A 22,678-nucleotide genomic window follows, 5' to 3' on the forward strand; every position below is an offset into this window, starting at 1 on the left:
TAAGTTACAATCCTAAAGAGTGCCAAGTAAATGTTTCCCTTTGTCCAGCTATGCTGAACAAATGAGCTGCATTTAATGTTAATACTGTTTGTAAGAGGAAATAATATTTACCCTGCTAAGACAGAACCAATGGCTCTGCTCTGTACCTGTGAGCATCATTCAAGCTAGAGGGATGCCAGCAAGAGTGACAGATCAGGTAAAGCACTCGGGCGGGGATAGCAGTTGTGCAGAAAACCTTTCAGAAAATGACTTTAGGAACGATGAGCCCCTTTACCTGCCCCACCTCCACAGTAGCTACATTTTTATTACTTTGTATGAAGCACCCTGGTAGAGCCCATTCCGACAGATCAGGACAGATGATAAATGAAAATCTATTCAGGTTCATGAGGTTGATGCATCAACTGATTTATTCTTACAGGCAGTTTAACATTATCCTGGAGAAACATTCTCTGCAGAAGAAAGTTACGTTACACCCCCTCAATTTACTTAAACATCATTCTCACAAGTGTGAGAGGTTGCAAAGCAGTCAGCACAGTAAAAAGCTCCAAAGAAAAACCATCCTTAATCTTTAGACTGAGTAAATTACATAAAGATGAGAAACCAAAACAATTTAAAAACTGTAATTACCCTTCAGTAATGAATCACAAGTTTAATTCAAGCAACAGTCACCCCCAATGATAAATGTTTTTATTTACTGCAATGAGCAGCTACAGCGCAAATAGAGGGAACATTCTACACAGTTGTTTTTTTTCCCCCACATCTATTGCTGCTTCTAAAGTAGTGGCAGAAAATTAGCACAAAATTTGGATGCATTACATATGAAAAAATTGAAAATTTTCTGCTTTTCATGCTTGAACTGTACTTGTGAAACCCGATTAATTAGCAGGAAAAATCAGCAACATAATATTTTTTCCTCTGCAGTTCTTAATATATCTTATTTCTGACTTTCATAATTCACAAAATTCTGACAGTATTTTCACTACTCATCCACTGAAGCAGTCATCTCAAGCAGATTTGGAAAACAAAGAAAATTCCCTCCAAAATCCACTCTGCCCCCCCCCCCCCCCCCCCCCCCCCATTCTAAAGAAAGCTCTAAATCACAGAAATCCACACTAAAAAAACTAAATGAAACTAAATGATCCCCCAACAAAAGAGCACATTCCCATACCCTGGGAGGGAACAGAAGTGAGTGTGTTCACATGATGTTGGCATTCTTATTAATCAAAATTTAAACACTTGATTTCAACTTTAAGTATTCAAAATAGTAAGGAAAAAAAATCATACATAACCCAAACCAGTGTTTTTCCACAAAAAAAAACCCACTCAGATCTCTCCATTACTGATCACTGATAAGGAATGGTTCCCTGCCCATGGCACAGGGGTTGGAGCTAGATGTTTTTAAGGTCTCCCCAATCCAAACCATTCTGTCATGCTGTGAATCTCTCCCTTTAAAATTCCCAGGTGACTCTTATTCTCCTTCACAAGGCTCCAGAAGACAAAGACCATCTTCAAAACTGAAAATAAGTTCTCAATATTTTCAATTTTTTTCTCATTTCCAGAATACATACATTGGAAAATCAATTAATTATAAATAAAACTTTTCCATCTTCCCACAGAGTAAACTAAGAAAGCATCATTTGTCTAATTACATACTGTATTAGCTATAGGCTACCTATGTCTTCCTTAAACACATCTGGAATTCAGCTTCCAAACTTGGTCCTTGACCATGATGAACTGGCATTTTCACTAAGGCACAGATATTCTAAATTTCTCGTTACCAATATGTCATGGCAAGAATTGTCTTCCTTCTGGCTGGTGCACAGAAGAAGTTACAAACACCTACTACAGAGAAGGAGGTATTCCTCCAACAGGCAACTGCTGAGAGCAACTTTTTCTGGTGTATGAACCAGTATTGCTTCTGCAATAAAGAGGCAGGAAGAGCACTTTCAAAACTGTAATTGTACTCAAGTTTCCCCTTTTAAAAAACACCCAAACATGATATTATTCAAAGAACTTGCAATATGATAACTAGATTTTCTGTAACTTAACTTTCACTCTATTATGCATGGAAGTGAATTTTAGATGAGATTTCAACCTTCTTTAAGAAAAAAATGCCCAAATTAAATTAGTCATAAAATTTCCTTAAATATTAGATATGACAGCTACAACACCAGAGTATCCTTCCATGGATTATTCCACTCTTTGGAAGAGGTGCACCCCCAAAGAACAGCTTATTATGGGGCACAGCAGATATAAATTTAGCTACCCTGTGAAGTACATCTGCTGTGTGTCTCTATCTGGTCCTTCAGAGATTGTCAATACAACCAGAAACACAGGATTTCAAAACCCATTTCAAAACTTGCAAAATTAAATTAGTGGAGGAGAATGGAGAACTTCAGTTTAAAAATGCTGCATCACTTTGTCTTATTAGGAAAATCCAACAGCACTGAAGGCACTGTTCTAGAAAGTGTTTTTGTAAGCAAGACTAATAGCTGTACACAAAATCTGCACAACTGGTTGGGAAAAAAACCCTTTTTCTTAAATCTCCCTCATCCTTGCATACTGTATCCTGATGCTTATGTATCAAGTTCAGAACCTAAACACACACAGAATGACTGGTACTTGCCTACAATCAACTGTCCGGCACTTTTGTTAACATTTTAGTTTCAAACTTCAGCTCCAGTGCCAGCACTTCCTATTCATTAAAACTGTGTCCACATAAGATTGACAGAAAACTTGGAGAAAGAAGTCTTCAAGAACTGACAATTAATTGATATCATGATCTATTTTATGGAGAACCTAATTGATTTTGATTCTTCCTTTCAGTCTTTCAGACAGGGGAAGGGGACTGTCTGCCCACGCAGAAGTCAGAACAGCACTTTTCTCTTGCTGTGTGGGATCAGAACCCAGTCTTTCCACTGGTCGCTCTGGACTTTGGGAACAATTAACTTTCTCTACAGAGGACAGTTTTGGAGCTACTTGCACTGAGAAATTGTTAACAGCTTTCTTTAAATTGGTCATTTTCTTGTTTCCCTTAATTGAAAGGGCTGAGTCACTGTTTGTCCTTTTGCTAGTAACAATGCTACTCTTTTTCTTTGTAAAACATTTCTTAAACTGGCCAGGGTTCAGTTGCCTTTTCTGCTGCTCATAAACCAGGATTTTATCCACGTGCCCATCATCACTGTCTTCACTAGAAGAGCATCTGTTCTGACAGACACTCTTCTTAAAAGAAGCTTTCCAAGTAGTTTCAATACAAGCTTCTTTGATGTGACAGCCAGTTGCATCTGCTGGCTTTCGAGATGCTGGAAGCATTTCATACCCAGGATGAAGTGTCTCTGTTGTTTTCCCACTGCAGGCTAGAGATGCTGAACCACTTCTAGAAGGGTCTTTTTGCACTATTTCAGCTAGGATGTCAGCTTTCTTGTGTGTATTTTGATAGATATGTAGGCTGGATTCACTAGCAGAGTTTTCTGATAGAACATTTTTATTTTCCTGCACTGGGTTATTTAATGGACATGAGGAAGAGACATGATTTCTATCAGGATTCAATGTTTCTTTTGTTTGTTTAAAACAATTCAAAGACTCCAGTTGCACTGCATCTTCAGACAAAGGCTGTGATGGAATGAGAGCCTTCTTAAGTATTCGCTCGCTTAAAGACCACTCCTGAAGTTGTCCCATAGCATCACTTGAGAACAAATCATCCTCACTATCAGAATGCATATCAGACTGTGTAACATCAAAATAATCTGAGCTATTTCTTAGTGTTTCATGACTTAGTGGATGTGAGTATTTTATGCATGTGGTTAAGTCAGCTGCTGGATCATGGTCATCACCTCCATGGGCTGGTGTAGTGCTGAGGGAGGTTCCTTTCCCATCAGTACTGCTCAGTTGCAGACCAGTTACAAAGGAAGAGGATGATATCCCTGAATGTTTAGTGCACTGTGAGGGCACAGATGAGTCAGCAAGAGCAGCTGCTGATGTTGACACACAAACTGTTCTGAAGGAAGCTGAAGGTAATGCTACATCTTTTGATCCAGTACTTCTCTGCTGTGTCTGATCTTCTGAGGGAGATTTTGTATCTGACGTGGAGTGTTGCACAGGAAGAATTCTGTGCGTAGGCTTTAAACTAATTTGAGACAGAAGACTGGTAATTTCATCATAAGAATTTGGTAACTCCTTTTCTTCTGACCTGTCTTTCTTTTCTGAAAAGAAAAATAATAAAAAGTGCACTTTGAATCGCATATAAATCACAGTTCATATTTCTTAGTGCAAAAGTACAGAATAGTAAGATTAAAGCACAGTCCCCTCATCTTGCTTTGGCATTATATTGTTCAAGAGTGGGAGAATGCTTTTTTTCTTTTTTACATTCAGGCAAGACACATAGATTCATATGAAATAAGCTTCTGGACTTACTTTTCTGTTTCTTCTGAAGAATGTCTGACTTTTGCACTTGATAGAGGGCAACAACATCAGGATAAGCAGCCTGAAACAAAGACTCTTCTTCTACTGTGACTACAAACAACTCCACAGGCTCATCTTCTGGATCAACATAATGTTCTGAAAAAATAATGAATGTACTTTTGATATGAATGTCAAAGTAGGGAATGAAAAACCAATCAGCAAAGATTTGAATACAAAGAAGGTACATAAAAAGTCAATAGTATGATATTTGAGATTTATCTACAAGTGAAGTGTTTTTCTTCCTGCCAGTCTCCTGGCACAAATGGACACACTACAGGGAGGATTCTGGCAGCACAGAAAATTTTCTAGCTAGTAAACAGTGACAGCTTTAGGTACATAGTGTAATAACGTATGAAACACAAAGTTCAAGTTCTATTTTAAAGTACCAGAAAAAGTAGCTGAGGACTGAGCCCCTTGCTTTCTAGGTAAATTTGTTTTCTTTAAAGCATTGCTTTTTCTTTCAGGGTATTTGAAATTTGATGCACATTTCCTGTTATTTCCACGGAACAGTTTAATCTCATCCACATTCCATTGCGTAGGGTGTTGCCAAACTCTTGTCCACTTTAAATCTTGATTTTATCTTTTTCTATGAACTGTTTTGCTCCATAATGTACATAGAAATCAGACCCACCTGGTTTTTGCCATTCAATTTCAAAACAAGGAATTCCATTTTTAACACGTGTCTTAACAATCCTGTAAGAAGAGGAAGTCCATTAAATGACTTAAATCTAGACTTAAATCTAAAAATATTTCAACATTCTAATTTGGAATGATTCAGAGAAAAAAAAAATCTCCTCATGAAATTGAAATTACTACATCTTTAAATAAAATATACTACTCTGTATACAGTAAAATTTGGAGCATAGATTTGACCACCGAAACATTTTTATTTGACACTCAGAAGAGCATTCACACAAAATAAAAAAGCTCTTCTGTAAGAGAAAATATAATGCAATCTTCTACAAACATCAGTTTGGTATCTTCAGCTGACCTGCCTGAAAGGCATGTCCTGCTTGACCAACCTGATCTCCTCCTTCGACAGGGTGACCCACTCAAGGGGATGAGGGAAGGGCTGTGCATGTTGTTTGCCTAGACTTCAGTAAAACCCTTGATGCCATTTCCCACAGCTTTCTCTTGGGGAAACTGGCTGCTCATGGCTGGGAGCAGTGCACTGGGTTAAAAATGGTTTGGATGGTAAAGCCCAGAGAGGGGTGGTGTGTGGAGTTAAATTCAGCTGGAGGTCAGTCACTGATGAGGGTCCCCTGGGCTCACTACTGGGGTCAGTCCTCTTTAATGTCTTCATCAGTGACCTGGATGAGGGGATCAAGTGCACTCTCAGTCAGTTCACAGATGACACCAAGTTGGGCAGGAGTGCTGACCTGCTGGAGGGCAGGAAGGCTCTGCAGAGGGGTCTGGACAGGCTGGACTGATGCTTCGGCCAATGGTGTGAGGTTCAATAAGGCCAAGTGCTGCCCCTGGGTCATAACAACCCCTGAAGGGCTACAGGCTGGGGAAGAGTGGCTGGAAAGTGGTCAAGATCAAAAGGATCTCGAAGTGTTGGTCAACAGCAGCTGAACATGAGCCAGAGTGCCCAGGTGGCCATGAAGGCCAGTGGCATCCTAGCCTGTATCAGCAATAGAGTGGCCAGCAGGACCAGGGCAGTAATCGTCCACCTGCACTCAGCACTGGTGAGATCACACCTCAAATCCTGTGTTTGTTTCTCACCCCTCACCACAGGGGGTGGTACTGGATGTGCTGGAGCATGTCCAGAGAAGGGCAGTGGAGCTGATGAAGGGTCTGGAACACAAATGTGAAAGGAGCAGCTGAGGAAGCTGGGGGTGTTTAATCTAGGGAGAACCTCATGGCTCTCTGCAACTGCCTGAAAGGAGGTTGCAGCCAGGTGGGGGTCAGTCTCTTCTCCCAATTAACAAGAAAGGAAAGGAAATGGCCTCAAGCTGTACCAGGGGAGGACTAGATTGAATATTAGAAACAATTTTTTTCATGGAAAGGGTTGTCAACCTTTGGAACAAACTGTCCAGAGAAGTGGTTGAGCCACCATCCCTGGAGATATTGAATTTAAAAGATGTGTAGGTGTGGAACTGAGGGACATGGTTTAGGGCTGGACTTGTCAGTGTCAGGTTAATGGCGGGACTTCTCTAAACCAAATGATTCTATGATTTTAAGATAGTAATGCCACAGAAGGCTGTTGCCCTGGACAGTAATGTTCTGAATGATCAGACAGGGTCATTTATCCTCATGCTCTCATGCAAAAGATAGAGACACAACTTGAACTGAGCACGGACAGTCAGTCACTGAGATTTTTCTAAAAAGTCTATCTACACCCCAGTTTAGTAGCTTCCTATGCATGAAGAGTAGGATCACGCTGATCCTGCTGAACCATTACAGCATTTTTAAATACTTGCTAACAAAAGAAATTTTCCACAACAGGCACTATCTCTCTTTTAAACTCTTGAAACATCAGAAAGTGTTATAAACAGAGAATGTCAATGAATTCATTCATAAAGGTAAATACTGGTCATTTATCTTGCCTGTCTATTTTAAAAGCATTCTCCAACCAGTCTCCCCAGTCTTTTGAAATGTAACACTGAATAGATCAGCATCTCTATAAGTACTAATTCAAGACTATGACACATCAACCCAGAAGTGATACTATCACATTGCTATTGACTGTCATACTGTGCCTCAAACTTAATGTCTAAAAACTTTGAGTAGCATGGAAAAATTACTAACCTTCTTCCCATAAAAGACTTAGGGACGCAGGGAGAATTTGGGTTTCATTTGGGAAATGAAACCCTTAGATAAAGTTAAAATAAGTCACAATTCCCTTCACAAAGTGAAGTTCAGAATTGCCAACAGACACTGTAGATTCTAGAAGACTACTTAAGTTTAAGAAGAGATTAGATCATTAAAAAAATAAATTACTTTGAGGGCTGGCAGAATAAGAAGATACTAATTCTGGCTCAGTAAATTCCTAGGTAACAGAAATCTGGATGGTGGGAAATTATTCTGAGAAAGTAATTACATGCTTATCTTGCTTTTTCTTCCCTGCATGTCCATTTTTAGAAACAGCATACTTGGCCATTTTTACATTCCTAGATGTAGCAGTCCTGAATGAAAAGTAGTGTTGACACGTAATACAATGACAGCTGGTAGGTCTGATAAGCAATCAGAGACTATGACTGAATTTGCAGATGCTCATTTCTAAGCCTGAACTCTTTATTTTGAGACACAGAATTCAACTGAATGTATGCTAAGAACCTGAGCAGAGGACTGAGGCAGATCTAAGGAAAAGGAACAAAACGCAACCATAGGAGAACACAAGCACTGCCAGTTAGAATGAAACTGCTCTATGTATTTGTGCAGCAGTAGTAGAATTGGTGCACTGATCTGAATTTTTACCTCTATTCAAAACAAGCACAAAGCTTGAAACAAAGCTGGAAGAAATCCATATTTCCCTTTTTTCAGAAAAACCTTGTGGTTTTTATCTGCCAGCAGAAGTAAACATATTAAGTTCAAGAAATCAAGCCACATTACCGTATTGCCTGCAGTTGTTTTGAGTCAATGTATCCAGATTTTCTCTGGATCATATCATAATGTGTCAAAAGTGCTAACAGCTTCTTACAAGCATAATGTTTGGTCCATTCCATCTTCTCGGAAGCAAACAGCTGTTTGTGTAAAAAAAAAAAATCCCAAGCTTTAAAACATTCTTTTTTCTGTTAGATACCATGCTTAGATAGTTAAGTAGTTGGGACACTGGGCAAAATACTTAAAATATCTAGAGTACTTTTATATATTGGTGTAACACCCAACAACACCTGACTGCCAAGGGAGGGAACAGCCATCCCTAGCAGGGCACGCTCATCAGCTGTCAGTGACGAGCCAAGGGAACAGTTGTGTGGTGGCAGCAGCAGGGATAAGGCAGTTGTTAAACACCTTCTCAGGTTCACATCAGCTCTACCAAGAGCTGTGAAAGTTACCCATTTCAAATGTGAGACAATGAACATGGATTTTCATTAAAGCCACACTGTGATCTACTCTACTACCCATAATTCTTACACTGTCATCAAACCCAAAAAAATGAAACCTTGTAAGAGATCTGATTTTGCCAATAAAAAACAAGTAAAAAGCCTTCCTAGAAAGCAATGCTAATGTACATATATTAACACCTTCACCCTCATCTAGTAATATTGGACAATGAAAAACAAAACAATGACAAGTGAGCTTTCTCTTTCTTCTACTTTTCTATCTAGTTATTTACAGGAACTGATTTTTTCCAAAGTCTTCAATTTTAGGCTTTCAAAACAGTGACGCATATTAAGATGTTGTAGCAAGATTCTTTAATTCTTATTTCAAGTACAATTACCAATGAAGATCACCATTATCACTTCCTTAGTAATAAATAAAAGACTACAAAGCTGAATATTCAGTATTTTGTTACATACCTGAAAGGACAATAAATTTGGCCTTTGACATTCCTTTATGTTGATCAATTTATTCTTGTTTACAAGAAACTCTTGGATAACCTTGAGATAAAACATAAAAGAAACAGTTTAAAAGAGGACAAAAAGCTGAAATTTAAACTAATTGATTAAAACAATTGATATTAAGTAGGCTTGTTTGTTACCTCAGAAAATGGAAAGCCCTCACAACTCATGGCTTTTCTGGAGGTAAAAACAAATGTATTAGGAACTGAGGAAAAATGGGAAAAAATTATCCATCTAAATGCTCACCATGCATATGAATGCAAGGAAAAGCAGTTAAATTTTCAGGCCATTCCTACTTTTTGATACTGTCCTCCAGTGCATTTGCTTGTTTCACTCGCTCCCACCGATGCCATGCACAGGGGCAGCAGTGTTTGGAGTCACTGGGTTTGCAGCATCTCACACTTCCACAGAATTTACATCCATTGTGCTCGTGTTCCTTGTAAGATCCTATAGCAACAGACACACAAAGTGAGGAGAAATTGGGAACTCCTTATCTCCCAACCTATAAAGGCAATATTACAAATACAAAGCTCAGAATATGTATGAATGTGATGTGAATGGCACCTGTAAGCAGATCTGAGTGCATTAGTTGCATTTATGAATCTAAAGTAAAAACTGAAAGACATGCAGGCTTCCATTTTTCTGAAGACTTTTTCCCTCAACAGTTTCAGATCTTAAGCTGGAAACTTATTATCAAAAAACTACAGAAGCAAAGTGTGATAACCTGGAAAACACATATAAGTAATATATTTGAATCAGGCTCTTCCTTCACCAAATGATGGATTTGAATGAGTTCACTGATCAAAGATGATACCAAAATCAGGGTACTTGGGATTAATTTCTTCTCAAAAAACCACTGCCACATACCTCATCAATGATGAAGGATGCAGGACCAGTTCAAGCAACTAAAGAAATAGTTGCTAGGCAGTATAGAGTATAACATGCTGTCTTTACTGATCATGTTAAAAAGGCAAATATATGGGATCCTATAATAGCATTCTGGTAACATTCCATCTGCTGTCCACTAGCTTCACATTTGAAGAAAATTAGTCCCAAGCCCTCAAAGTGTTTATATAAGAGTGTGTATATATATATATATATATATACACACATACATACAATATTGAAAACGTGAAGATGGAAGCTGAAAAGTGTTTTTAGTGCTAGTAGAAAATACCCCAAAACCCAATAAAACAAAACCCATCACCCCATAATAAAAAATAAAGAATTAGGCTAAAAGTACAACTCAGCACTTTTCACACTGACCTGGATGATGGCACGCTGAACAGTGAATTACCCTTTTAACACCCAAAGGTGGATTATCATCATAATGAAATTGTTCCTTCCACTGCTCAAATCTGAAAGGATGATGTTAAAAGGATCAAGAAATTTTTACACTTACCACTGAAAAATAATTTCTTTATACTTGTCAGACATTTATCCAAGAAACAGTTTTTCAACTTATGAAACAGGGGTCTTTTACAGTACATCATGTCAGATTTCTAGCATTGACGCACACATTATGACAACAAACTCACAAAGCACTTGGTATCTCAAATCCTAATCCACAACCCAACTAAAAATCAGCAAGTCTCATCAGTCCCTACAACTTTCACTCCAATGTATCAACTTATACCTGCTAGCTCAAGAGTTAGGAGCCAGCTCATATTTAAAACAAATACAAGACTTGCCTAGCAAAACAATTCATTTAGCAAACACAAGGTAAGGAAAGTGGTAATATCCTCCCTAACCTGAAGTATTACAGACATTGTCTTGGAGTTGAAGTACATACTATTAAGTCTTTGAATAAAAAACACTTACATAAATTTCCATTTTACCTTTGCAATAAGTTTTGACCTTGCAGAGCCTCAATTAACTTTAAAGCTTGCTCCTTCCCAACTCCTGGAACCCCCTATAGTGAAATATGAAATATTATTACAAACAAAATATTCATATTCTCACAAAAACATCTTTATTAGATAGTGTAGAGAAATGACAAAAAGTGATTCCGGATGTTGAGAATAAATTGAGAAAAATATTTTTGACCAAGTTTAAGGGCAGAGAAGGTGACAGATTACAGCTGTACTGCCAGTGTAACACACAAGCTGTTCTTATGCTCAACAGCACCTGAGCAAAGAAGGAAGAAGAAAGCAATATTAAACTAGAAGAAGTTCCATTCAAAAAAGAGAAGTTTCAATGTAGCAGAGAAACACTGGCACAGGTTGCCCAGGGAGGTGGTAGATGCTCCATTCTGGAAATATTCAGGGTCAGGCTGGAATGGGGGCTCTGAGTGACCTGGTTTAATTGAAGATTGTCAGAACCCAGGACACCCCTCTGGGTGACCTGGATGGCCCGAGCTACTGGCAGGGGGCTCTGAGACCCTGACATGCAGCCAAAGACACGTGGGGTTTTGATCTTAGCCCGTGGAGCAAATTACCAACTCCATATGAAGAATTACAAGCTACACAAGTTTAAGTAGCATAGTAAGATAACCACAAAGTGAAGGGAAAAATTTCTGAGTTTTGTACATGGAGGTCAGAAGCTCTAAGATGGAGAGATTTGGGTGTACCCTGTCCTCCTTCTTTCTTCTTCCCAGCCTCCATGATTTAGGTGATGTTGGCACTTCCAGATTAGTTTAGAAAAGAAGCTGACTGTCTAACATAAGTGATAACTATTGGAACAGAATTGTAAATATAGTACACGTAGTTTTTAGTATAAAAGATAGCACCAGCCTCAGGGGCGGAGAGAGTGCCTTTGTCTGACCAGATGAACGGGCTGCAGAATTTCAGGAAGAAAATCTTTTAGATAACTTACAATAAACTACCTTGAGACCGGACGACTGAGGACTACTGAGTCTTTGAAAGCACGAGTTGAAAGAAAGACTTTTCCATCTTTCAGGGTCACCCCAATCCGGGGTGAGTCCTGACAGAAGATGCCCCTCACTGCAGGGGGGTTGGACCAAGTGAACTTCAGAGGTCCCTTTGGACCCAAACTATTGTATCAGTCTATGATTTAAAACACACACATATTGCTTTTCAGTTCTTTCCATCTTCACCCTATTTTGCCAAGAATCAATACACCTGATTATGAAGATTGTAGAGTGAGCTTCCTACAGCATCATTACAAATAAATATGTATTTATTAGGTTGTAATGGCACAACTGAATACATACAACCATATAAAATAAATCTACATTTCAAACCAAGTCCTCATCGGACTACAGTCAGACATTCAAGTAAAGTCAGATTATTTAGCTTCTGCAAGGAAAGCATTACTTTGATGTATTTTTAACAAAATTAAGTGTAATTATAGCATGGTATTCTCATTTATCTGTTCTGCCAATCTCCATTCCCAATGCCCTCCCATAATTCAGCTTTCTTTACAAGTTTCTACTTTGCTGAGCTGCAATAACTCAAAGGATCTGACATCACATAATTGTGACATTTTAACACTAGGTAAGAACCTGGCATTCCAGGAGCTGCCTTGGTACAATAACCACTGTTTTTTACTCCCTCTCTTCACACAATAGTAACAAACTATTTAAAGATTCCTGTAACAGAAGCAAAATATAAAAATAAAACAAAAAACAAAACCCAAAACAAAATTAATGAAAGGTTTGTTTGTTTTTTTCCAGCAGTATCAGTTGTTTAAAGGATAGTTTTATCAAGCTGGGACACAATTATTTAAGAATAACTAGGCATCTGCTGCAAGCCTGAGTGGGAGCAATCATTGCCTGAAGTCACTAGATTATGAACTGTAGGTAATCAAGTTTCATCCCACTTCTTCTCCCTTTCAAATAGCCATTACAACAGCTTCTCTTCAATGTCTCAAAAAAGAATTCAAGAGTTTACAGGAAAGAAAAAAAAGAAGTGAAGTAGTAATGAGTGAGATTCCTCTCAATTAATTAGGTAAACTTCCAAATAGATCGCTGCTAATTCTTCGTAAATTATATATTTACAAACAATGGAGCAGGAATACATCCAAACTGCATCCAGAACTGCCTTCACTAATAACTACAAAGCTCAAAGCACCACTACTAAGTCTTCCAAAGAGCACAGACAAAGCCATTTTTTCTCATTTTCCACAGCTCTTCTGCCAGGGATGCACTTGTATGTGACTTGTAACAAAGCATCCTCAAACAATGGAGTTCTCACACCTTGGCTCAATGTAATCAGCATCTAAACTTTTGCCTTCACCTCCATTATAGAAAAGGTTTGGAACAAGACAAAACAGTCTTAGAAAGACTGATGTTCATGAACCATTTTGAATATCTTTAGCTTTTTACAAACAGAATTTACAGTGACTTCCTATACATCTTCTACTGGATCTCAGTAATCATGCATTGCATAAGCTTTCCTTGCATGCACATCTCCCTTGATACACTTTATTGTTTTTCAAGACAGTGTAAGTACCAAATAAAAAATAATTATATTGCTTACCTTTGGAAGATAATCACAGCCCAGAAGAACTGCTAGCCCAATCAAAGACTCTCTATCACAACCGAGTTTCTCTTTAATAGAGGACATTGTGTAACTGTCAAGATGTGGATCCTGCAAGAGTAATTTACTACATATTATTTCTGTTACATCTGTTACAGGGAAGGAACTGCCCTGAGTCATTGGGGCATGTTCAATCGGAATTCAATCGGAATTGCTTACTCACCCCTATTCACCCACACCTGCAGGAAAGGGTCCTACCCCATAAGAGGGGTCTAATAGAAAAAAAATAATTTGCCATTAAAACTTATAATGTAATGTATGGACACCACATGAACAACTACAGTTCTGGAACTTCAAGTATGGGCATCAACTGTTGAAAGAAACTAAAATAAGCCAAGAGGTCCAGCACACAGCTGGATAACCAAGTTACATGATGGGTGAGCAACTGGCTCACAGGTCAGGCACAAGGAGCCACAGTGGATAGGGTTAAATCAAGCTGGCAGCTTCTCACAAGAGGAGTTCTACAGGGCTCCTATCCTCAGCCCACTTCTCAACATCTTCATTATCATCCCGAACTTGATACCAAAAGGGTTAATTCAATTTCAAGACTGGAGGGAATACTAAGTAAGTTTACCAACAACACTAAATTGGGAGGAGTTGTTGACTCCCTGAAGGGCAGAAAAACAAACTGGAGAGATGAGTGTTCACCAACCATATGAAGTTTCACAAGGGGAAGTGCTGGATTCTGCGCCTGGCACGGGGTAGCCCTGGCTGTGTGCACAGACTGGGCAATGAGAGGCTGGAGAGCAGTGCTGCAGAAAGGACCTGGGAGTCCTGGCTGATGGCAAGTTGAACATGAGCCAGCAGTGCCGTGGCAGCCGGGAGGGCAATCCCTGTCCTGGGGGCATCAGGGACAGCATCGCCAGCTGGGCAAGGGAGGGGGATTGTCCCTCTCTGCTCTGCACTGGGGCAGCCTCACCTCCTGTGCTGGGGACAGTTTTGAGTGCCACATTAAAAATTCATTGAGCCTACAGAGAGCATCCAAGGAGGCAACAAACATGGTGAAGGGCCTTGAGGGGAAGCTGTATGAGGAGTGGCTGAAGTCATTTGGTCTGTTCAGCCCAGAGGAGACTAAGAAGTAACCTCACTGCAGCCTTCAACATCCTCATGAGGGGAAGGAGAGGGGCAGACACTGACCTCTGATCTTTTCACTCTTGTGACCAGTGACAGCACTCGAGGAAGCAGCATGAAGGTGTGTCAGGGGAGGTTTGGGTTGAGTATCAGGAAAATGTGTTTCACCCAAAGGGTGGTGGGGCACTGGAACAGGCTCCCCAGGGAAGTGGTCACAGCACCAATATACACCTGACAGAGTTCAGAAAGTGTTTGAACAAGGCTCTCAGGCACATGGTGACTCTTGGGCTGTCCTGTGCAGGGCCAAGACTTGGACTCAATGATCCTGATGGGTCCCTTCCAACTCAGTATATTCTGTGACTCTAGGTGTTTTTATTGTTTACTACCTGTAGAAAAAAAGTCTGGCAAAACTAACATTATCAAATCCTAGTGGCTGTGCCAAGTCATTTCAGGAAGTGAAGTTTTTAAAATGCATGTAAACATTTCAATGCACTACTTAAGTAAAGTAAAAGAATAAAAATGTTATCTAACATATTAGGCATAAGCTAAAGGAATATTTGAAAGGTAAAGGGACTCAAATACAAAATGGAATCAAGATTAACATGAATTAAAACACAGGCCACTGCCTTCTTCCTCAATCACAACAAAAAAAAATCCCTCCAGAAGCCAACAAACCAAAGTGATCCATTTTTCTAGAACAGCTGCCCCTGACAGTGTGCCCCCTGCACACCCACAAATTATTTTTTATGCTGACCTATATATGTACCTAAGAACACCTGAAAGGTTGAGTTTGCCTTCACTGTTGGTGATAAATGACAAGGAAGCTGAATGAAAAAACCAGGTCAAGGAAGAACTCAAATATGGTGTCACCAAATAACCTTCCAACAACCCTAATTAGTTTTTTAGAGTTAATTATTTGTAGCGCACTTCTTTTGTTCTATTAATTTTCTCATACCTCCAATGTATTTTTTCAATAAGTCTTTCAGATGAACATGATAAATTACAGAAATTTGGGGTAGCCTTTCACCATTTCTGGAAAATTGTATTCTTAACAAATGAACACTTCAGTTTAAGGCCATAAATTATTTGTTTTTTTGAATGATCACAAAAATTGATTGCGATACAGATTACAATCCCCACACTATTCATATTTAATTGGGATGAACAGCATTAATTGCAAGTATTTTCATAATAAAATGAACCTGTAAGATGCAAGTATGTGAACACTTATTAGACACAGGAGGCTGATCACTCTCATATGACCTAAGGGTGAAATTTATAGGAAGCAATTACTTCACTCAACTTCTCCACAATAAAGGAGGAAATGGGAAAAAGAATTGCTATTTAGCTTTATATGAGACACCACAGGGTACTACAAACACAGGCAACATTACCCTGTTCTCAGTAGTTTTCCTCTCACAGCCAATACAAGAATTACCAGTGAATCAAATAAATTGTTCCTGTCTTAAACATACTATTTTAAACAAACCAAACTACTACAAGGTAAGTTTAATAACATAGAAGTATTTTTTCAAGTCCCTTCTTTCTATTTACCTTTCTGTAAAGAGTCTGCAGAAAGGGTGGGAACAGGGTGAAGTACGTTACCTTAGCATTCATGGCAAAGTTCCTATAAACTGTTTGAGCTCCATACAAGAAAACATCTCCATCATTGGTAATGCAGCCATCAACAAGTCCTTTTGCATTTAGGTAAGCACACATGGCCTCTGCCTCTCCAGCTGCTTGAACCCAAGGGACACCTAAACACTCCAGCAGTTCAAGACACTAAAAGAAGGAACCCAAAAGGAAGGAGGTTGAATGTTGAGCTATTAAATTCACTTATTAGCATGTGTTTTCTCAGACACAAGTGCATTTAAAAACCACTACTGTTGTTCTGCCTATATAACACCTCATCGATGAAAGCAGCATTTCAGCAAAAAATAATTTCCTGTTACAGTGAAAAGTAGATATCCACAAAGAGCTAAGTACTAATTACAGGACTTGAACACAGCGTGATTAATGGACACTCCTTCACAAAAATCTTCACACTTTAAATAGGTATTTAGAATGTTTTCAGAAGAATAGTAACAAAGCAGTATTTATTTTTGAGAAGTAATGCTGTTTACTCAAGCAGTAATGCTGAGCTAGAACAGACATCTTCCAACAGGTGCCAAACTTCCCAAGAATATCAAGCAAGAAAGTACAATGCTGTCATCCTACCAAGACTGGACCACTGTGCAAGACACACTGATATATACTTACAAATTTCAGAGAAAATATTTTATTTTAGAATTTTAAAATAAAACATGAATTGGTATGTACCATCTAGAAAAGCCCTGAGTGCCCATAAATTCTACTTCATAGAATTTTGAATAGACAAAAATGGTTAATAGGAGCGATAGTATATGAAGAAGTATGGATACTAACACCATAGAAGAACAGCAAAGTTAAATTTTGCAATAAATCCTCAGTTATGGTTGTCAATCACAACAGCACAACATGCACAGGAATTATCAATGAGAAAATTATTCTGACACTGTCTTCTATAACACTTAACAGGTGCTGTAAGGCCTGACTTCTAAGGTGCACATTCCTTCAATTACATTTGTTGTGTATAAAGCTGTGAGACACTGAAATATGAGGGGTTAATAACTCAAACAACTGACCATTTGAAAAAGCAGCAGGTGCTTTGCTGAGGCCACGTTTGCACCCCCAGCCAAAGAGCAGGAGAATTTTTGGGTGTGTGTTGGCAAAACCTCTGATGCAGTATGACACATGAGGTGCACACCCACCATGAGAGGATGCCAACAAAAAACCAGCCTTTGTTTAGCAACAAGCTGGTTTTTGAGCTGGGTGAGGCCAACAATAACCAGATCCTGTGAGGTGGGATAATGCTTTTTTTATCTTGCCAATTTCCTCCTTTACACAACTCGCTCAGGAGTAAAAAATGTACACACTGGTCATTCAGTGTCATTCCACCCTAATCTGCCCCAAGGAATCTCTTAACAACAACCTCAGTTACCTGGCCTCCAGGGGTGGGTTGTAGCAAAAGCTATCAATTATTTCAAGCTCTTGTATTTAATTTGGTTAAGATTTCTATCACATTAAAAATACTTCAACACTCAGTTACTCACCTCTTTTAACATGGCTTTAAATAAAGATCTCCCTGTTCTTACAGCTCCAGCTTTCTTGGAAGGCCCATAGCGCATCTCATTCCTCTTGCTCATGGTGTCTGCTTTCAGCCTGGGGGCCTCTCCCTCCATGACAAACACTAGTTTAATTCCCATTGATGTAAAGAAAGAGAATCGAAAAAATAGGTTTCTGCAATAAAGCAAAGTGTTCCATAAGCTGAACTATTTGTGAAGACTGATTTCTTCAGACATTTTCCATATATCCCTTATATTTTCCTGACCCTACCACTGGAAAAATCCTAGCATTGTCTCTACCTCTAATAATTCTTTCACTCCCAAGCTAAACAAACCTCTGATCTATATTCCTGTCTTTGGCTGAAATTGTCATACTATGAAATTGTAGCAGCTTTACAAAATTCCCAAGAAAATACCATATAAGGACAGAAAGGATGTTTTTTGGGTGTAAAGATGTAAGCAAACTTAAAAGGCTTAATAAAAACGTATTCAACATCCAAAATCTGCCTCCAAACACATATTTACATTGATTATTTTATATCAAATATTAACCCCAAATCCATCAATACAGGTACACCTCAAATGACTGAATGCTGCGGTATTGGACAGACTTCTAGATACCATTAACATGCCAATTTATTTCATATGCAAACCAGCACCACTGAGGGGTGGAGTTTTACAAGGCTGCAGTAATAAATATTTGGACTACAAGAGCAAAATTAACAGCAGTCATATCAAACAGCATATGCTTTTACCAGTAATTCCAATACTGATCTTTCAAAAGGAGTAGATCAAACATTTCTATCTCTTTGACAGACATGGAGAGACCATTACACTAGATTTAATTTTGTACAGTTACTACTAGCAAAAAACAGTAAGCTGGTCTTTTGAGGTTAGTTCTATTTGCACAAATGTTTTAAAAAATCAAACCATACAATAAGTTACTTGACAATACAAATTCTCAAGAAAAATTAATTTTCAACTGTCTGAAAACATTTTTTGGGTAGAAATCTGTTCAGCCCTTGGCCTTGCTTTGGAGGTCTGGACTGATGCTTCCATTCCACTGCACACAGGATATCCTACCAGACTAATGCAATGACTTTGGTAATGCTGCCAGCTTTATAGTTAATAATCCATTTGAGTTTGTAAGTATAAAACATTTTAAGACGTTATTCGCAGAAAATGCTTAGATTTTGTCTCATGCTGATATTTTATATTGTGCTGAATTCAACAGAAGTCACAGGAGTATATAACACCATCTCGTAACTCAGTATTCTACACTGGTAACTAACAACAAGCACTGATGAAAATTTGTGTATGTTTTCATTATTGTTAGCACTGTTTACAGAGAACAGTGCTTTGAAATTATAGATGCTTAGACATGCTCATTTCTTAGATAAGTCATTTAAATTAAAAATATATGCATATTCCTCAAGTTTGATCAAATGCCTGAAGAATAATTTAAACATATTTAATTCAAAATGGGGGTCAACTTAGAACTAACTTCAAACCCTTTACATATGCAGCATAAGTGAGAACTGAATCAAAACACCAGTCATATGAATGTCAGAGCTACTCTTAGAAGTCAGTTGAATGAGTAACATATTTAAATTATACAGCTCCAAGACATTTGGCTCAAATAATTTATATGGATACCTGAGATGTGGCTTAGTAACTACTCCAACCATCTTTTTAACACTCTGTGCTTCACAAACCCACAAACTTAAATCAACAGCAAGTGTTTTCCCTCTGAGACTACTTATGTTGACAGGTTGTCTGACAGGCTCAAGGATTTGCCACAGGTAAGTCACTCCCATTGTTTTCGCTTCCTTGCTGTCAGAAGGTAGATTTTAACTGTGGAGACCAAACAAAATAAAACAGTTTCAGCATATAGCATGAAGTGAAGCATTATGACTGTGAGGTTCAGAAGATAAATATATTTGCCACTACAAGTTATACTTTTTTGAGGCAAGAACACTTGCAAGTCCAAGTCCACTTCCAAGTCTTCTAAGTATAGTGACTCCAGTTCACAGATGGTTTATTACCAAATACCTTCTTTGGACGAACAGTTGCATTGCTAATAAGCTGAACATAAATAAAATCAAACTCAGTTAAGGAAAAGAAAAAATAAACAATGAAAAAATTATTCATTTTCAAGTCTCATGTGTCTCTTACATAAACATAATCCAAGTTTTATTAAAAAACAAACCACAGAATTCTTAAGGAAATCACGTCCTCATTTGAGGTAGGAGTCACATTAAAATTTTCTGTTAAAATAGAAGTAGATTAAAGCTATTTGAGGAATATTTACAATGACAACAGAATGTAAACTTTCCTTGCATTCCAAGATGATACAAGAGGGGTCAACACCCAGAGATTCTGGCTTGGGAAATTCAAGTTGGAGTTCAGGAAAAAAAAGATGGTATTGCTGCTGTGGTTGCTCACAGGTTGCCGACATTCTTAATATCCAGCAGCCATGCTGTCCTACTTTTAGTCCAGTGGTGATGGAAGCCTCTCTGAGCAGGGAATCAGCAGTGACTGGTGCTGAAATTTGGGAAGAGAACTCCAATATAGTATTAAGAAGGAGGCATTACTTTTATTCTGGCCCCGGATGCCCGGGGAATTGCTCCATGCAACATGCACACCTGGCTCAGGATGGTGCACCTCTTTCTTGGCCAGGATATCCACACTCATCAGAAAACTGTTACTTTTCTGAACTTCTTACTTAGGGCACCAAGTCCAAACTTATCACTTCAGGCAATCAATCACAGAACCCTTAAAGAGGATTGGGCCAACTTGTTGCTAAGCTCTCAGTGCAACATGATGACTTCTGAATTTCCCTTCCAAACCAATGTCCCGGCATTTATAACACTGTGACTGCAGAAACACACCAGTGTGTGTTTCACTGCACCAACTCTGGTACTGTGTGACTAGCACTACCTGTAATGCATGCCACTTGAAAACACTGACCCACTAGGAGGCACATCTCTTTGTCTTATGTAACTTTACTTATCCAGCTCCACTCTCCATGGTACCCCATTACCACACTCATTTTCTTCTGTTTTCATTATTCTTCTGATTTTCACATCTTGCCAGTTTTGTACAAGGCCTCTAGCACATACTCTGCTTTCCACCCTCACAATACCAATTTATTCCTGCACTGTCTTATGGTACTAAGTTTGTCTCATGCTTATTTATTTTCTCTCTTCTCTCCCAATATTAGAATATAAAAATCAAATAAAACTTGGAACGTTTTGTATTTCTTTCTGCTTTTGACACTACTGTACAATCAGATAAACTAAAATGCTCCTTTGAATAAATCAGACTAGATGACCCACCAGTGCTCTGAGATCTGCTTAAGACACATGAGGAGCTAAGCCACTATGTGGTCTCTCACATTTAACACCAGAGTCTGTCAGAACAGCAAGCCTGCCTTTGAAGGGTGCAATCTTTTATACTCTTATTCTGTTTTAAAGCAGGTCAGCTATTCAATTCCAGGTTGTTTTTAAACCAAGTTCTCATGTTAAGATTTAATTCCAACAGAATTTAGGTCTCTAATCCATTTCTTTAACTACTACAATGACTCAACCTCATTTTAGTTGTATGCAGACAGAGTATTGCTTTTGTTGTTGTATGTCAAGCACATAAAAATTAGTTAAAAATATAAATCAAGCATACAACTACATAGTACAGTTTCTTGAAGTCCAGGATAATCAGTTTCTCTGATGCACAGGGGAAGTATCCAAACCTTCCCTAAAGACAAGCACAATAATTCATCTTCAGTGAGAGAACACCTAAGAAAGAAGGGAGATGTCTTTTTGGTGTTATAATTTGGTTTCTGCTAGTCTGCATCAATACAATTTCTTAAAAAACAACTGTTAGCCAGCTTCTAAATATTGTTATGGAGTGTCACATAGTACTTAATGGGAAAGACTGCAAACACCCTACATGTGGTTAGATTACAAATAATAATAAAAAAGTATAAAAATTGAAAACTAAAAAAGAAAAGGCTGACTTTTTCACTGTAATGAAGTACAGCTATTTGAGGACTTAAGTTTTTCACATCACTTTGAATATATATCTAACAGTGAGTTAAGAAAGCCTGCAAGACTGATAGCAGTCTTTGGTTCTTTTGAATGTATTTCATAAAATATTTAAATTTGAATTCAGGGTACAAATAGCTCAACTACTCTTAACATTAATGATCTGTCTACTCGGATTTCATTTAACAGCTTCATTCATTACAAGCCTCCAACCCTAGAGAGATGGCAACTTCAAGAGAAGCAAGACTGAACCTGAATTATTTTCACATACTTAGAAATCACTGAAGATCGTTAACAGTAAAAATAAGCACCCCCCTACAAAACCTTCTCAATGTCTCTTCAGGCCAGAATGTGCTAAATCTATAGAGCTTTTATGTCTTATATGGTGTTTTAAGACTACATTCTGCTTTACTAAGTTTTTTAACACTGCCAGAAATGCCAATTACTTAAAAATAACCACAGAAAGCATTTAACGCTGAAATTCAATTGATACAGAGATACTTTCCCATGTGACCAAGGTAACTTGCAAAGACAGCTAAGCATGTATTTTTTGTCTCACCCAGAGGCCTTTAAAAAGGCGGGAAAACACGGCAGAGGAAACACGAAAGCCCTGACGTTTTTTACAACTCTCCCCCTCTCTCTGCTTTACCCCAGCCCAGCTTTGCCAATAAACCTGCGCACCGAAGGACAGCAGCGGCGCGCTCCGGCACTGGCAGATTCCTCCTCCAGCGCCTAGGGATCTTTCCGGCGGGACGAACACAACCCGAGCCGCTGCCGGCGGCCGAAGCGCCGGGCCGCGCGGGCTCCCCTCACGCCGCGTTTGAAACTGCCGCCCCGCTCCGCTCCGCTCCGCCCCCAGGAGCGGCCGTGCCCGCGCCGCCCCGGCTGCTCAGCCCCGCCCCCGCGGGGCCCGAGGGCAGCGCGCGGCCCGGCGCGAGCCCCGCCGCGCCCGCCCG

General features: G+C 38.9%; 1 protein-coding gene across 2 annotated transcripts; it reads right to left on the reverse strand.

The window, feature by feature from the left end:
• Positions 1–1,489: 1,489 nt before the first annotated feature.
• GEN1 (GEN1 Holliday junction 5' flap endonuclease) lies at positions 1,490–22,666 on the reverse strand. Of its 2 annotated transcripts, XM_038133740.1 has the most exons (15): positions 22,404–22,666; positions 19,639–19,764; positions 19,336–19,533; positions 17,668–17,854; positions 16,142–16,318; positions 13,406–13,516; positions 10,805–10,878; positions 10,233–10,324; positions 9,263–9,413; positions 9,107–9,143; positions 8,925–9,005; positions 8,017–8,147; positions 5,093–5,154; positions 4,414–4,557; positions 1,490–4,202 (listed from the first exon to the last, which is right to left on the reverse strand). In XM_038133740.1, the coding sequence occupies exons 3-15, from the start codon at positions 19,494–19,496 to the stop codon at positions 2,800–2,802; spliced, it is 2,811 nt and encodes a 936-aa protein (XP_037989668.1). In that variant the 5' UTR covers positions 19,497–19,533; positions 19,639–19,764; positions 22,404–22,666; the 3' UTR covers positions 1,490–2,799. The 2 variants fall into 2 exon arrangements, with proteins under 2 accessions (XP_037989668.1, XP_037989667.1); XM_038133739.1 differs by lacking the exon at positions 19,639–19,764.
• Positions 22,667–22,678: the final 12 nt, after the last annotated feature.

Source organism: Motacilla alba, chromosome 3 (assembly GCF_015832195.1).
Source record: "Motacilla alba alba isolate MOTALB_02 chromosome 3, Motacilla_alba_V1.0_pri, whole genome shotgun sequence".
Classification (NCBI taxonomy): domain Eukaryota; kingdom Metazoa; phylum Chordata; class Aves; order Passeriformes; family Motacillidae; genus Motacilla; species Motacilla alba.

Bases quoted from the DNA above. Each gene is read 5' to 3' on its own strand.
- GEN1 (XM_038133739.1), bottom strand. From the start codon at position 19,496: ATGGGAGTGACTTACCTGTGGCAAATCCTTGAGCCTGTCAGACAACCT. The intron at 5,155-8,016 runs GTAATGTGGCTT...CTCTTCTTACAG, and splicing joins AAACAACTGCAGGCAATACG to GATTGTTAAGACACGTGTTA. The intron at 4,203-4,413 runs GTAAGTCCAGAA...TTTTCTTTTCAG, and splicing joins TCTTCAGAAGAAACAGAAAA to AAAAGAAAGACAGGTCAGAA.